General features: G+C 40.3%; 1 protein-coding gene across 6 annotated transcripts in view; it reads left to right on the forward strand.

The window, feature by feature from the left end:
- The window catches only part of dlgap2a (discs, large (Drosophila) homolog-associated protein 2a), a 132,590-nt gene that overhangs the window by 76,162 nt on the left and 39,405 nt on the right, over positions 1-17,023 (forward strand). For 3 of the 6 annotated variants that reach the window (XM_086147980.1, XM_086147945.1, XM_086147954.1), the window contains exons 2-3: positions 3,160-4,301; positions 13,827-14,053. In XM_086147980.1, the coding sequence (XP_086004106.1) occupies positions 3,228-4,301; positions 13,827-14,053 (1,301 nt within the window). In that variant the 5' untranslated portion in view covers positions 3,160-3,227. The remainder of the gene's footprint in view (positions 1-3,159; positions 4,302-13,826; positions 14,054-17,023) is intronic. The other 3 variants (XM_086147970.1, XM_086147961.1, XM_086147990.1) reach the window with 2 other exon arrangements.

The following is a 17,023-nucleotide window of genomic DNA, read 5'->3' on the forward strand; positions in this document are numbered from 1 at the left end:
TGAAGTGAAACACAGCTTCAGTGAGGTTCCTTGAGAAACTGCTTTATGAACGCAGCCATTCATTGCTTCACTTCAACTCAAATCTTGTGAACTGCTTCGTATCTCAGACAGTTAAGACCAGCTATGATACCAACTGCTGCTTAGTGTGTAGGTTTAATGCCTCTGATCCCCCGCTCTAGTCAACTGCTTTATTATCTTTTTACTTTGTTTTAAACTCCACTTGTGGCGCGAGCAGGGCAGAAGAGTGGGAGCTGTCAGTGATACTTAGTGTAGATATAATGCTATTTAAATGCTAATGTGTTAAGAGGAGCAAAACGACCTTTACTCACACTCTCCACTCATATGGAGCAGCAGCACAAAACAGAAGCCCTTAATAAATGAGCACCTTCCTCTGACTGTTTCCTTTCCACAGGGCAGATTTAAGGTGTGTTTATCACCAGAAAACCCAGGGGGCTTGAAAAACATTATCCCTCATCCTACTAAGAGGCCTACAGACTCGGTCAGTTAAGACACTAAAAAATATGCTAATATAATAGCAAAAGGTCCGCATTTTCTTTTAAACAGTATGTTTCATAAATGTGATCTAAAGGGGGATTTTCATATCATTATCTTGAATGCTGCCTTATAATACATTAAAATGTTCATCTTACAGTAAATCCTGAAATAAAATAAAAAGTTATATAAGTAAAATAAAAAATGCTCGTGAGAGGGATAAGCAGACATAGTCTGTTAAAAAGAAAGAAAATAAAAAAGGTTCGTGTAAATTCTCTGTCACTTAGATGATCCAAGTGATCAATGATCAAATACTGATCTAAACTGATAAATAGTGCTTCCCGAAAGAAGAGTTTTTTTCATGTGGTGTCAAGCAAAAATCAGAGGCAACATTTAACTTTGAATACGTCTTTATTTGTGTAATTATTACCATTTTCTTAAAAACATTTGAGATTATTAAAGCTTAACACAGGCTTACTATCTGTGCTGCAGAAATGTCATCGCTACAAACTTTCGAAATTCACACTCCATCTGTGCTGTACTGTATATATATACATACATACAGCACATACAGTCATTTCATCAGCCAGTAATGTGAGGGGAGATTCTGGATTCAGGTATGATTGTAGAGACCCTGGTGAAAGATTCTAACAATAACTTCCATCTAATTGCACCTGTTTAAATGTGTCAAAGGACTTTGAAAACTTTTTTCTTCCCCTAATTCAGCATCAACGAAAAAAGAGAGGCAGAAGGTTAGTGAGTCTGCCATGTATTCTATAATGATAGGAAATGCTATAACTGCTTGAAGTCATTGCATTCATTGCAGCTTGGAAAAAGCCTCAAGGAAAAATCAGCAGTTAGACCTTGGGGTAAGACAATGACATAACATCAGACAGAAATGTAGCATCAATTCAATCAATAATGCAGCATTTCTCTGCTGCAATTATCAGCAAGCACTCAATCTTACCAAACCAGTTCACCTGATTTAGCCTGTGGCAATTGGATAATGTTAACATTTTTTATGTATTTTTATTCTCTTTCAGTTCTTTACAGCCTTTAAAGCAGTTTCTCTTCTCGGAAAAACATCCCATCTACTTTCCCTTATGCATGCTTAGAGTAGCCTGGATTAATTTTTAAACAGGCTGCCAAGACATCCTGGTGTACGAAAAACACCGAAAATTTGTTTTCATCTCAACAGATGGAGCACGACAGTAGCCGCAGCAAAGCTGCACCTCAGGGTTTGGGTTCATGGACCTCATTAAAAGTAAATTTGAAAGAAATATACTTTGTCCGATTGAAAAAAAATGAAAAAGAACATCAACCATTTGTCACAATCCGCTAAGAATCCTTTGAGTAATTTGCACAAATCTTTTTTTGACCCTCTTGGAACTATCGTTGCAAAAATCAAGAAGACAAATAGCATATGTTATGGTGTCGAATCTACACCTCACAAAAGGCGTTAATACTATCAAGTAATATCTAAATGGAAAGGATTACCAAAAGTGACTTTGTTTTATAAGAAAAACAAGATGCCTGCGAGATGAGTTACATAACATAATGAAAATATATATCATCTGTATCGCCTAATGGTGGCACTGCAAGATAGCCAGTGGAACATCTCAGGTCAACAGTCAAAATCACAAAATTTGTAAGGTCTCGTAAAGTTCGTAAAGGCTCTTCCTCTATATGGCCAACACAACACAAAATGTAGGGGTTAATGAGGCGGTGTAATGGCTGACGACTGTTTCTTTTATTCATTTTTTCTTTATTTCATAAAACGTTGAGCATATAACTTAACAATATAACCTCCTTGAGCCTTCCAACTATAAAATTCTGCTTTTTGAAGAAAACCAAATTGACTCAATAAGGGCATTAATGCCTGAATCTAAGTGCAAATCCCACCAAAGCATTGGGACAAAACATTAATACTTTCTTAATAATGAAATGGTCATAACCTAATTTTTGTCCCTTCAAATCCTAAGACCTATAATACTTGAGACTATGTTCAGTCTTGTACTATTGTTGCTATATATGAAATTTTAATCCTCACTCCTAGCTTGGTCTCAATAAAGAAGAGCTAGCGGTAAAGTAAAATGATATGAGTCAAAATTTAGTTAGTTAGTTAGTTAGTTAGTTAGTTAGCTGGTTAGTTAGTTGGTTGGTTAGTTGATTAGTTAGTTGAGTTAAGTATGTTAGAATGTGGTGTGTGGACATCTGTCCAATCAGCAGCCGCAGGAATGTCTTTTAAGACTACATTAAGGGAGGTTTTCGGTGATCGCATTGCAAGAATGCCTTTACGTACTTCTTTTAAATTCTCTTCTTAAGCTTTGATTGATGTGAACAACACCATGGACTGATAGGCTATTATTTCACCTTGCGTTGGATAAATGGTAATGCTGGCCTCTACCTGCTTCTGCTTTTCTCTTCTTGCTTTCTGTCTTCACTTTTCTGAGAAGGAGTGTCCCTTACCCACTGCCACAGAGGAGAAGACTGTCATTTAAGATTTTCTTTGGTGTAAAATGTTGATTTGTCTTTCAATTCAAAGGCTCTTTTTTTTAAGAATCAAAAATCAAACTCGCTATGATGGGCAAAATGTGTTCATCTTCTGGTTAAGTGTCTTTTCTACTCAGTTGTAATCCATCGCTCATGTCTTTTTGTCACCTTTAGACCAGCAGTATTCATGGTCGACGCCTCAGGACTTCGATGAGGACAGCTGCTCCCCTCCTCCAAGGAACATGAAGGGTCTCTCTGGCAGTCACCCTGCCCACCTCCAGTTCACATCTCCCACCTCAGCGCATACCTGTGGTCTGGTAGGATGTGAGCATTCCTTGGACCACCACCTCCGCCATGGAGACTCACGGCCACCTTCCTACCTCCTCAGCCCAACCGAGAGCTGCCCGCTTGAAGGTCACCACCGCTGCTCCCCAAGAAGCTCCATCCATTCTGAGTGCATGGTGATACCGATGTCGATGTCAGCCACTGACCACTCAGTCGCATGTAGCACTTTCCCTCGCATGCACTATGGCAGCACTTCGCGGGATGTAGAAGGCAACAACTTAGGTGGCAGGGAATACCAAGAGGACGGTGGATCGTCAACACACGGAGGCAGCAGTAAAATGAACCGAATTCCAGCAAACCTTCTGGACCAGTTTGAAAAGCAGATGCCACTGCATCGCGACGGCTTCCACACACTCCAATACCAACGCACCTCCACGACAACTACGACGTCAGAGCAGCGAAATGAAAGCCCCGGGCGCATACGTCACCTTGTTCATTCAGTACAAAAGCTCTTCACAAAGTCACATTCCCTTGAAGGGTCCTCCAAGATTAATGGCACCAAAAGCGACTCCCATCGTGACAGCTCAAACCATCATCAGCACCAGCAAGGCCACCACAAACACAGCAAACGCAGCAAGAGCAAAGAGCGCAAAGGTGATGGTAGTGGGAAGCAACGCACAGGGGGTTGGTGGAGTTCAGACGACAACCTGGACAGTGACAGTACGTACAGAACCCCAAGCATCATGTCACGACACCCTGCAGACCATATCAGTCACTACCCTGACTCGGCTCATGGTCACCTGACATTGGACTTGTCACTGAAGACTTCTAAGAGTAATAACGATGTTAAGTGTTCTGCCTGTGATAACTTAAGCATGGCACCAGATGGCAAGCTCATGAAGAGGAGCTCCTGGTCCACATTAACGGTCAGCCAAGCCAAGGAGGCCTACAGGAAGTCCTCACTTAACCTTGAGAAACCCATGACTCCATCTGACTTCAAGCCCAACCTCAGGCCCTGTCACTATCTACAGGTAGGTCTTATTTTAACAAGCACCTATCATGGTGCAAGTTTTGAAACACATTACATTTAAACTGTGACTTTGTGACAAGTCTTGAAAATGCTGAAATATAACTATACATTTTCAAGAATCAAAATTTCAAATTAGCCAAACGGACATAAACCTGTATGCACTGTGATGCATCTGATATTAAGCTAAATTAAAACACAAAAATAAAATCACAAACAACGCACCCTTCAGTGTTATGTGTGGTGCAGCAATTATACCTGGGTGAAACGGGCCAAGTTATACAGCCAGACCACTTTCCACAATGACACAGAATAACACAGTTGACCATCAAGAGGCAGAATACATCCACAGCTACTGTTTGTATAATTACCAGCCTAAGTTGCAGAGTCATCAATGATTGGACAGCATGGTGGTTATATACTCAGACAGCTGAGGGATAGAGAGGCTTTGGTTTGACAGATGCGTTCTTTTTGAGCTGGTTGACTCACCTGCAGTATTAAATGGGCAGAAATGCTGTTCTGCCTACTGTACTGTACTACTTTTACATTTTATGCAAATGGAACCTTTGAAAAGACTGATAGATAATCAATGTTCTGTGATAGTCCTGTTATATTTAGTTCTGAGGATGTTTATGGGCTCTGCTCCTCTAGTTTTTTTTTTTTTTTGTTGTTGTTTTTTTACATTTATTTTCACGCATATCCATAACCAATTTGGATATGAATGAACTCGTGCTTTTGTGATCTGAGTCAGTCAGGCCAGGTGTACTTGGAGTGATTCACAATATTAGATGTATCTAACGTATACTGTAGATGAGGAGTCAAGAAAGCTGCAGGATACATTGCTGCTCAGTAGATTAAAGCACATTGATGAAAATGCAAAAAAGATAATGATGATTAAACAACCACGTAAAACAGTGGCAGAGTGCAAGAGATATTTGGTGAGTCAGGATAAACAGGCCTACCAAAATGTACCAGGACTATAGTTAACATTACACTTCTGTGGTGGGACGTCAAAAAAAGTTCTGTCAGACAGAAATTTTCGTAAATGTAATCACTGGCCCACAGAGAAGTACTGTTGTCCTCTGATTTCATGCGCTCTGATTACTTGTGCAAATGTTCATATTAGAAGGCCACATTGAGTCAGAAGAAGACTAGATCTTTTGTACTGCATTGTTGTCGATATTGCTTATGGAACAAGGTTAGAAAAAACAGTATTTAGCTGGGATTCACAATTGACTTCATATTGGACTAAGCACCTGAGGGATCAATGGAGAATGAGTCAGCACCTTTCACAGAGGTATCTCTTGGGGTGTACATGCTGAAGAGAATATAAAATGGAAAAACTGCACAAATCACACCCTCTCTGGAGCAGGTAATGGGGAGTAAAACAATATGATATCCAACAGCTCCATGTAAGTATCACCTGCAGTCATTGTAAATTGAGAACTTCAGTCCATTTGGAGAAACAAGGAGACCCAGTGCTCCAAGCAGAGCCTGCTATATGGATTAAAGACTGTTGTTAACATAAAACCAATTCTCAGGTCAGGCAGTAAGGCCGATGAAACCAATCACACAGCTTACATCAGCATAAAAACATTTAAGACTCATTCCGAGGCACATGTTTTGTATTTGTTTTTTTACCACTTGGACATTCAGCTCAGACGCTGTCCGAATCCTGCCACTATAAACACTTCTAAAAATATCCTATTCCTTCCTACTGCAGGGCTATATTTAGCACCAAGTTATCAATCCAATCCATGTGCGATGACACATCTTCCTGCCTGGAAGAGAATCAATGCCCTCTAAAACAACTGGGTAACACACAATGTGAAGAAAGTTGGTGATATATAGCGGGAGAGTCTTTGTGAATTTGTGGGTGCATCGAGAAGATTCTTTTAATTTATTCCATGTCAGCAGTTGTTACTCATCACCTAGGGCCATCAGAAATACTGTAGATGGAGCCTAGATGACGAATGATGATGAAAAGTCACATTTAGAATTGTTTCACCTCCTCCTACCTATGACTTGGAATCACAATTGTGTGCACAGTAACAAACTGTTGTGTATCAAGGGACAGTGTGCATGAATTTTCTGAGCACTTTCAGGTAAAGTGTCTGAGGAGAATTGCTATTATACATCAGATGGTTTGATTTAATGTTAGTCACCTTCGTCCTTCGTTGATGGGAGAGGGATTTGAAACCTTTTGAAAAAGTTTTACAAAGATCAGCACTCATTTTACTGACATATGTAAATGATTGTGGGTGATTTTTCATCGCTAGAGCGGCAGACCTCTCTCTGAAATGAGAACTTTAAGAGAATTTGAATTTCACAAATTACCCCCAATCAGCCTGAAGTACATATAAACACACACAAGCAGGTGCGTGCCACAAACACAAACACACATCTCAAACTGCTGCAATCAAGGCTTTGAGTCTATAAGTTTGCAGCATGAAACTTGCTCAACATCTCTCAGTCCTGATGAAGCCAGCTACGCTGGAAAAAACAAAACCATTTTCTTCCCACATAAACTACAATCAGGGGCCCCCTTCTTATTCTTATTGTTTGCTGATGTAATGCTGGAGAGTGATTTGAGGTAGTGGCTGAGAGGCAGGAAGGGTGCAAGGAAAGGATGTGCTAAGCAGGAATGAGAGAAGGGGAACTGTGACTAAAAGCGAGGCTCGACAGCAGGTGACTTGGACCTGGTTCGTGGACGACTACTCTGTTGTTGCACAATGTTAGAGTTAGAAAACAACGGTTATAAAATAGAATGTGATCCTTCACATCCCCTAATTTTACCAGAGCACAAGGATACTGTAATGTTAGTGCAATCCAACTTGAGCAGAAGTTTTCATATAAGCCTTCTATTTGTCGTGACAAGGAAAAGATGTTAAGTTATATTGATTTTGTCTATCTTGTAGCTTGCTGTTTTATTTTGAAATCTACCCCTCTTATCTTTTGAGCTTGCCCTTCCTCTTCATCTGATGTCTCAGTCCCCATGTAGCAGCAGACTGCAGGTTTCTTGCTTTAGTGACGGATTAAAAAAGTTATTTTTCCTTTGTCATTAAAGACTGTTTATTTGAAATTGTGTGCCACGAGTCATGCATTTGGGTTCTTATCCTAGCTCAGTCATGACACAATTAAAAAAAAATAGGATGACCACACTGTCCCAAGAACATAACTTTTCCTCTTGCTATTATAAAAAATCAAAGTTTTTGCAAATGCTTCCAAATGTGTGTGTGCCAGGCCAGTGGGATGGAAGTCTTGGGGCTGTACAAGTCTTTCTCCAGAATAATGTCTCCCATCAAACCCAGACAAAAAAAAAAGAAACACAAAAAATCTTGTGGTGGGTCTGAACTGTATTTATCCAACTTTAGTGTATGATTCATCTGATATTCTGGTTTTGCAAATCTTTGATTAAAATTTGCCAGTGTGAGCAAATAAAATAAAATAAAATAAAATAAAATAAAATAAAATAAAATAAAATAAAATAAAATAAAATTACCAGATACATTCCAACCTCAGCATAAATGTATCAGCACTCCCATTTTGTACAAGGTTTTATGTGTGGGCAAGTACTTTGAAAGAGGGTGAAAACACAACTGGCATGTTCGAGATGCTCTTTGCTTTGGGGTTATTGTCAGCTAGTAAGTACTTATGGTTTACCCCTTCAAAGCAGGAGAAAAAAAATGAAAATACCCCTACAATCGAGTCAGAAGCATCAAGGCTGCGAAGAGTTGAGGGGGTCTCCAGTGACAATTTTTGCATCTTTGTCCACTGAACAGCTCTCATCCTGCCCCCTCTCTCTAGCCATATTCCTTTATTCAATGGAAATTACTTATGTGTTAGTGAGAGTGGTGCAGTTGATAGAGCTGCAGAGTTAATCAATAAAATACACTGCCACACTGCAGAAGCACTGGTTGAAATGTGCACACGCATGCACACGTACACATGCACAAACACAGACAAACACACACACACACACACACACACACACACACACACACACACTAACACACACTAACACACACTAACACACACTAACACACACTATCACACACAGACACACACACACACACACACACACACACACACACACACACACACACACACCCTTTGGCTTCTGGGAGACCCAAGGATCAAAGCACTGGAAGCAAAAGTAGATGCATTGCTACTATGCCCCCTTTTATGGAATGCATAAGGAGGATATTTCCGATTTCATAGGCTAGAACAAATGATAAATACAACAGATGTTTGAAGATGTAATTGAAAATTTGATTTAAGCATGAAAAAAGAAGCACACAATTCTGTTATTTTTCCAGTGGGAAATTTCTTATTGTCATTATACTGTAAATTTCAAACTTCACACTGAGCTGTGAATTTTCATACTGCACCTACTGGCCTCCTACATGAGACTCTATATAATTTTTCAAATCCAACAAGCATGATGGGATGCATGATGTGTTTCTACAGAAGCCCTATTGTCCAGTCATTGTATTTATTTTTTCTTTTAAGATCACAACAATGAGACACCCTACTATCTAATCAGTCTATCTCTCTAAAATTTATTAGATTTCGCCACAGCTTACATCTTTCATCTGATGTTCCGTTCATTAATTAGATGACTAAAAATATCAAACCCCTCCAAGACTCAATTAACCCATTGACTCTGTTCAGTAGGTTGTGTGTGTCTATGTTTTTCTGGGAGATGAATGACGCTCGTAGAGTGCGTGTTTAATTGCAACATTGTGGGGGCCCATGTGTGTTAGTTCTAAAAATAGTTTGTAGTCCTTCAGTTTTCTGTGTTTGTATCCTGGTGTGCAGGAGTGTTTCCTTCCCTGCAGCATTTTTAGAGCCTCAACACTTTTTCTGAATTCCACAGTTTCATTCGTTTTCTCAAGGCCTCAGAAGAACACAAGCTCAGAGATGAACTACGAAAAAAATCAGACCCAGACTTATGTCTGGACTACCTACAGCAACTATAAACTCAAAGAAAAATGATGATGTATTAATGCATTCAACAACCCCTTGGTACACATAGTAAGATACAAGCAGCTTGGAACCATGCAACATTTATTTAAAGCCTTCTACTAAAGTCACACCTTTCTTTTATACTATGGACCACACAAATGCTTAATTTGCACGAAAAAAAAGGGGATTATATTTAGCTGTCAACCTCTGGGGCAAAGTCCTGGTAAGTTGCTCCACTCTCATAGTATTATGCATGACCAATAATACTAAAATACAGGACCTAAATGTATGAATGAGTAAACACAGCACGTATAGATGTAGCAGACTACAGGGATTTTCAATCACATTTTCAAGTGAACTACTTGAAGTACTATCACAAACAGGTGACATACAATTATCATTATAAGAATATAGGTGCTTCTATGGCTCACCTTCATGGAACCAGTTGACTTTTTTAACCGTCCTGCCATTGAACAGGTTTGTTAGTTATACGTCCATTTCAGTTGTTACTATAGATGACATTTGCATCAACAAGTGATGAGAGCCATGCTTCCCATGCTACACAGTAATTACTATGTTAGAAGCGAAATGGGCTTTTCAGTTTGGATACCAAGATTTAACAGAAGCTCTTAACAATAAGAGCTTCAGTAATGGCATTCTTCATCTGTCTACCAAAAGCTGTTTAAAAGCTTTCAAAGGCACCTATGGTCCAGTCTTACCACAAAGTCGAAGACATAAAAACCAAAGTTGGATTTCACTTAATGAAATGTGGTGCAGGACAGCTTGGCTCATTCAATGGGGTTCAAAAGTAACAGATGGATATAGCATTGGTGAAGCCTTCTTCTTCCTCATGGAATTAAATAGTTACTGACAATATCATAATATTCAATGCGAATCTCTGAATATGTGAACACATCCCCAACCAATCCTCTTAATTATTGCATATAGTGAGCGGAGTGGAGTGAGGAAAATCTACCGAAGGAGTAAATGTATTTTTTTGAATTTCATAGAGTCTTTAGTTCCTATTTGTGTATGTTTCTCCTTCTCTGTCCTTTTCACGCTCACACTCTTTCTCTGTAAGTGTGTGTTTTGTGTGTGTTTTGGGTGTGCTGGTGTGTTCTTGTTGTATTTGCAGCAATGACCCCTGATTCAGCCACTGAGATTGTCTTTAAACTAATTACACTTTCTTGTACTGTTTAATCTAAAACAAAATTAGAGTGTGATTGAGACTGAGAGTTTATGTGTCATTAGCTTGGAAATAATCATCTTTCCGTTACATGAGTGGTTTGAGTAAGCACAGCAGATTTGAATGAGCTACATCGCTCAATACAGACACCACTTAAGTTCACATATTATTACTGGATGCTGTACAACTGTGTATGTACAACTGTAACTTCTGTACAACTGTGTATGTACGACTGTAACTTTTACTTTACATTCTATGAGAATTTAAACAAATTGTCCTTATTCTCAAGCATGAAAAAAACTTGATGTCAAATTGTTTATATTGCATTATCTTGGTTTTTCATTTGCAACTACATAATTGTTGTAATATAGATTTGTGGCTGCCCCATCCCATTGAGACTTAGTGGGTACAAGCCAAATCACAAGCCAAATGCAATTTGGCCTCTAATGAATGAGTAACGTCTGGCTAACAATTTATCTGTGATTGTATTCTGTGATCATCAACTCTCTTTGGGAGGCGAAGTGAGAGAACATGCCCATCTATGGGCCGAACACTGCTCACTCACAATCAAATGCCCAAAACTCTGGCACATGAAGGGTTGGGTTCCTCTTACCGGAGAGTTATGCTCAGCATATTGAAGTGACTTGTTGTGTCGACCGGAGCATCTCCCATCTGGGGTTCTCCTGTTATAAATAGGTCAGGACATCGCAGGAATGTATTTAGAAGCCTTATGAGAGGCAAACTGTGGTAGCTTCAGTACAAGTTTGGGATTTTGGTAAAATGAACACATTTTTGTAAGTTAACAAATGTTTAGAGAAACATAATTAAGTCACATTATCTGCGATATATTAGCAAACCTTGTAAAATGGACTACGATTATCTTTAAAATAGAATTTCAATCCTTAATAATTTTTTGGATTTCTGAATGGGGATTTATCATAATATGCGTATCCATTTGGCAGACCCAAATGGAAACATATGGCAGAACACCGTGGTCTGGAAACTGTACCTCCAGAGAATTATCCGTAGAGACAGTATGGAATGCTGAATTCAAATGGGTGATGTTTTAAGTCTCCATTATGAAAGCAGCTTCCTGGAACTGCAGTCAAGAGTGTTAGCAACCTGCGAACCCATTAATTTTGACTTGTAATTAAAGAGTCTGTAAAGAAAATAAGTGGGTTATACACCCACAGTTGGCCCAAGTCCCAGTGGGTAAGAAGAGCAGCATCTTTGGTGGTCACTGAAGTGAAAACCCAGTTCTAGTTAGACTTTGGAGGGGTTGGGATGGACTTTTAGTGGGCCTTGAAAAGGTTCTAATTACTAAAAAAGGAAATGACAGGACCAGTTTAAGGAAAATTCTGAAACTTAGTGACTGTCCACCATGGAGGAGGCAAAGCTGGAAGAATCACAGTGTCACCCGTATCCACGGTGGAAGTTTCTTTCAGTCTTGGCTGACAATTCTTTTGAAAGTCAGATAGAGGTTTGAGCCACTGCCTATGCTGTGTGTGAAAGCCCCCTGAATTGGCTGAGGATTGCTGTGAAGAAGTCAAAGAATCTTGTGAGAATTAGATGGACCATGAGTTTGTCAATGCAGCCTCTGCTGTAATGTGGTGCTGTAGGGGCTGTTACGGTGCAGAAAGAGCTCAACTAGAATGTAGTGGAACGTTTACTAAAAGTTAAAAGTTATGAACACCGATCCAACATCAATCATACAGGGACCAAACAGCCCATATAACGGGGTTTGGTACCCCATACTCCCGAAGCACCCCCCACAGGATTGCCCGCAGAACACGGTCAAACGCCTTTTCCAGATCCACAAAACACATGTAGACTGGTTGGGCCAACTCCGATGGCCCCTCGAGGACCCGGCTGAGGATATAGAGCTGGTCCACTGTTCCGCAACCAGGATGAAAACCACACTGCTCCTCCTGGATCTGATGTTCAACAACCCGGCGGACCCTCTTTTCAACCACTGCTGATAAAGTCCAATAGACTTTAACAGGGAGGCTGAGGACTGTAATCCCCCTGTAATTGGAGCACACCCTCCAATCCCCCTTTTTAAAAAGGGGTCTGCCAGTCCAGCGGCACTCTCCCCGACATCCACGTAATGCGGCAGAGGTGTGTCAGCCAAGACAGCCCTACTGCATTCAGAGCTTTGAGGAACCCACGGCAGACCTCATCCACCCCTGGGTCCCCGCTACTGAAGAGCTTTTTGACTGCTTTGGCAACTTCAGCCCTGGAAATAGGTTAGTCCGCTCCAGAGTCATCTGGCTCTGCTTCCTCATTCGAAGGCGTTTCAACAGGGTTGAGGAGATCTCAGAAGTATTCCTGCCACCGATCTACAACATCTCAAGTTGCAGTCGGTTGTATTATGAGATGAGAGATGAGATGAGAACAACTTTATTAATCCCAAAGGAAATTGTTGTGCCAGAGTTTCAAGTAAAAACATAACAGTAATAGACAATAGTGGAAAGGAGATTAAATGATATTAAAATGAATATTATAAAATATGAAATATTTTGATAAAGATGATAAATAATAAATATTAAATGAGAATATATAAAAAACTGAAACACAGCAAATACAGAACAGCTGTTGAAGCTCTATGAAGATGAATGGTGACTCCTCATGTAAATTTTACTTTGGTAGTCATCTAATGGAACTTTGTTCAAGATAAAAAAATGTTAATTAAGTCTATCAAATAGCTCATCAGTTTATCAGTTGAAAAAATGTTTTTGTTTTGTTTGTTTCCCTGAAATATGTGGTTGTCATGCTTTACAGGTAGGATTTATAATATATTGATGCTTGCTATGTTGACCGTTTATTTCACAGCCATTGGAGATGATCTAGTGTACTGCATGTAGTCTCAATTATAATTACTTGTGAATGTTTTGGACTCACTTGGATCCACACAAGACGCTATAATACCATTTTGGAGCAACATATCGTTCTTTCAGGGCTCTAATCTTCCTTTTATTGAACTGTGTTATGTGTTGGGTGATGATTTATTTCAAAGGTCATTCTAATGCCACCTGAATCTGTTTCAAATATTTTGTCCATGCCATTTTGAATTTGGGATTAGCTAAATTTTAGGAGGCACATAGATATACTCTCCAGGGAAACTGTAATGAGTTTCCGTGGTAAAATGATATGTTATTGTTATCTCAACTGTCTGAACTGTTAGCCATAAAACTTTTAGGATTATTTATTTACACACACACACACAAACACACAGACTCATCTATCTATCTATCTATCTATCTATCTATCTATCTATCTATCTATCTATCTATCTATCTATCTATCTATCTATCTATCTATCTATCTATCTATCTATCTGTATCAATGTATGATGTATCATTCTTTCCCATCCAGGTGCCCCAAGATGATTGGAGAGGTTACCCCGGTGGTGGGAAGGACGAAGAGATCCCTTGCCGTAGAATGAGGAGCAGCAGCTATGTGAAAGCCATGGGGGATGAAGAGAGTGGAGAGTCAGACTCCAGTCCAAAAACATCCCCTCAGAAATTGGTGCGGCCAGATGCGCTGGTCAAAGCCATCATCAGACCCAGGGATTTGCTGGACTCCCAGAGGTACAATCATAAGTAAGGATTGGCTGTGATGGGCTGGTAAAGACATCCATGATACATATACTGATTTTACCTCTTATACCTCCATCAAGTAAATATTTCTTGAGAATCTTATGAAAATGCTGACCACAGATATTGTTCTGCATGGACTGCAATGCAATCTGATTCATTTTAAATTCATTTATATCCCAGGGTGCATGCAAAAACTTTGCTGCCCCAACAACTTTTCATTGTTCTTATTTTCCTTTTGGCTGTTTCTTCAGGGGTTGTCACAGTGATTCATTTGCCCTTATCTAACCTTATCATCTGCATTCAGTTCTCTCACTCAAAATAACTTTGTGTCCTATTTCAATAAATCCATAAATTTTCTCTTCAGTCTTCTTCTAGGCCTCCTGCCTTGCTGGTCCAACCTCAGCATCCTTCTACCAATATAATCACTATCCCTCCTCTGTTTGTGTCCAAACCATCTCACTCAGGCCTCTCTGACCTTTATCTCTTCTTCTTCTTCTTCTCCTTTCGGCTTTTCCTTCAGGGGTAGCCACAGCGAATCAACCTTTTCCATCTTACCCTATTCTCTGTAGCCTCCTCTCTCACACCAACTACATTCATATCCTCTCTCACTACATCCATAAATCTCCTCTCTGGTCTTCATCGGGACCGCCTTCCTGGCAGCTCCACTTCTAGAGTCCGTCTACCAATATATTTTCTATCCCTCCTCTGTACATGTCAGTCTGGCTTCTCTGATCTTCTCTCCAAAACATCCAACGTGCTGCTCCTCTGATGGACTCATTCCTGAACTTACCCATCCTGGTTACTCCAAAAGAAAACCTTAGCATCCTCATCTCTGCGACCCTTTCACCAACCTGTATAGGTCATTCTCTCCCTCCTTACTGTCCAACCGAGCATACAAGTCATCATAAGCCCCTTGTTTAGCCTTTGCTACCTCTAACTTTACCTTATGTTGTGTCCTGTCTGTTCTCTTCAGTCCTCTCAGTGTCAACTTAGTTGACACTTAGTTCTTCCTTGCTAACTGCTATCTCTGTATATACTCCCGCACTTCCTCATTCCACCAAGTCACCTTATCTACTTTCCTTCCAGATGACAAACCAAGTACTCTCCTACCTGTCTCCCTGATAACGCCAGCTGTAGTTGTCCAATCATCTGGAAGTTCTCCCTTACCACCCAGAGCCTTTCTCAACTCCTCCCTCAAAGCCATACAATACTCCTGCCATCTCCAAAAGAGCAAATACGTATCTTCCCTCTGATGGCTTGATTCCCGATCGTACTCATCCTCATCAGTCCAAAAGAGAATCTCAGCATTTTCATCCCTGCCTTGTGACTTCTCTCCAGTGCCAATGTCTTTTAACCATACATTGCTGGGCTCAACACTGCCTTGTTCACCATTCTTTAAATTGTGGCTGATACTTTTTAATCCCAGATTTTCCCTGACACTTTACTTCACCGTTCCAAACTACTCTTTCCTGTTTCTTCACCCCTGTTCCACATTCTCCATTGCTCTGGGCTGTTGATTCTAAGCACTAAAAATCCTCCAACATCCTCTTCCCTTCTCCCTGTAATCTCATCCTTTCTTCCTGGATCTACTCTCACAGCAGAGCCCACTATGATTTCATCATAGTCCATGGGGATTTCTGTCTAACTTTATCTGTCAGTCCACCTCCTCCATGAAGTCCTCAGTCACACAAACAACACACCTCATATATGTCCTACACCTCTCTTACATGTCCCACACTACTCTGAACATACTTCTCTGTCACTCCAGACTTCCTCATACCACAGTTCCTCTCTCTCCACCCTATCATATGGCTTTTCTCAATCTACAAAGGCACAATGCACCTTCCTCTGTTCTTCTCAAACATTCTACATTCTCAAAGTAAAAACGGCACCTGTAGTGTTCTTTCTTGGCATAAAACTATACTGGTACTCAAAAATGCCCACAATCTAGCCTTCATGACACTTTCCCATACCTTCATTGCATTGCTTATCAACTTTGTTCCTTTATATTTACCGCAGTCCCTTTTTTCTTGAAAATTGGCCAGGCGCACTTCTACTCCACTCCTTGGGCATCTTCCTGCCTTCCAAGATCCTTTTATGATCAAGTTAAGAGCTCTTCTGCCACCTCTCATGTAAACCATCAGGACCAACTGCCTTTCCACTCTGCAGTCTCATCAATGCCTGCCCCACTTCACCTTAACTAATCTTTGCTGCTTCCTGGTCCACAACAGTCACATCTTTGACTCTTGAATTTCTTTCACATTCTCATTATTAAAATTCTGGCACCTGTTTATCCTTTTCAGTCTCTATCTTTCTTCACCGAAACCTGCTGCGCTTCCTTCCCATCTCTACCTCCCTGTTATGCCAACTTGCATCAGTCTCTTCCTCCTCTCTGTCCAACTCAGTGCTCACCCTCTTTTAGCTTCTGCCAGCTCTACCTTCGCCTATTGCCAAATCTACCTGTATTCCTGTCTACTCTCTACAGTCCCCCCAGTGTCCCAATTCTTCTTAGCAAACCTCTTTTTCTATATAGACTCCTGCACTTCCTCATTCCACACCAAGTATATACAGAGAAAGTTCGCAAAGAAGTGGGGACTGAGAGGACTGAAGAGAACACACAGGAGTACAGGGAGATACATTGTAAGTTAAAGATAGAAATAGCAAAAGCAAAACACAGAGCATAAGATGACTTGTATGCTCGGTTGGACAGTAAGAAGGGAGAGAATGATCTATACAGGTTGGCAAAACAGAGATAAAGATGGAAACAGTTTCAGTAAAGCACTTTCGGACGATTGGGGAAATGTAATGATAGATGCTGGAAGAGTGATGGGAAGATGGAAAGAGTACTTTGTAGAGCTGAGGACTGAGGAAAATGAAAGAGGTGAATATTGTAGACCACAAAGTAGCACAGAGTAGTAAAAGTGAAGAGAAGAAGGTATTGAAGAGGATGAAGAGTGGAAAGGGGGTTTGAGT

This window comes from Fistularia commersonii, chromosome 1, assembly GCF_037954325.1.
Source record: "Fistularia commersonii isolate RoL2024-O1a breed Wild chromosome 1, RoL_Fcom_v1.0, whole genome shotgun sequence".
Taxonomy (NCBI): Eukaryota; Metazoa; Chordata; class Actinopteri; order Syngnathiformes; family Fistulariidae; genus Fistularia; species Fistularia commersonii.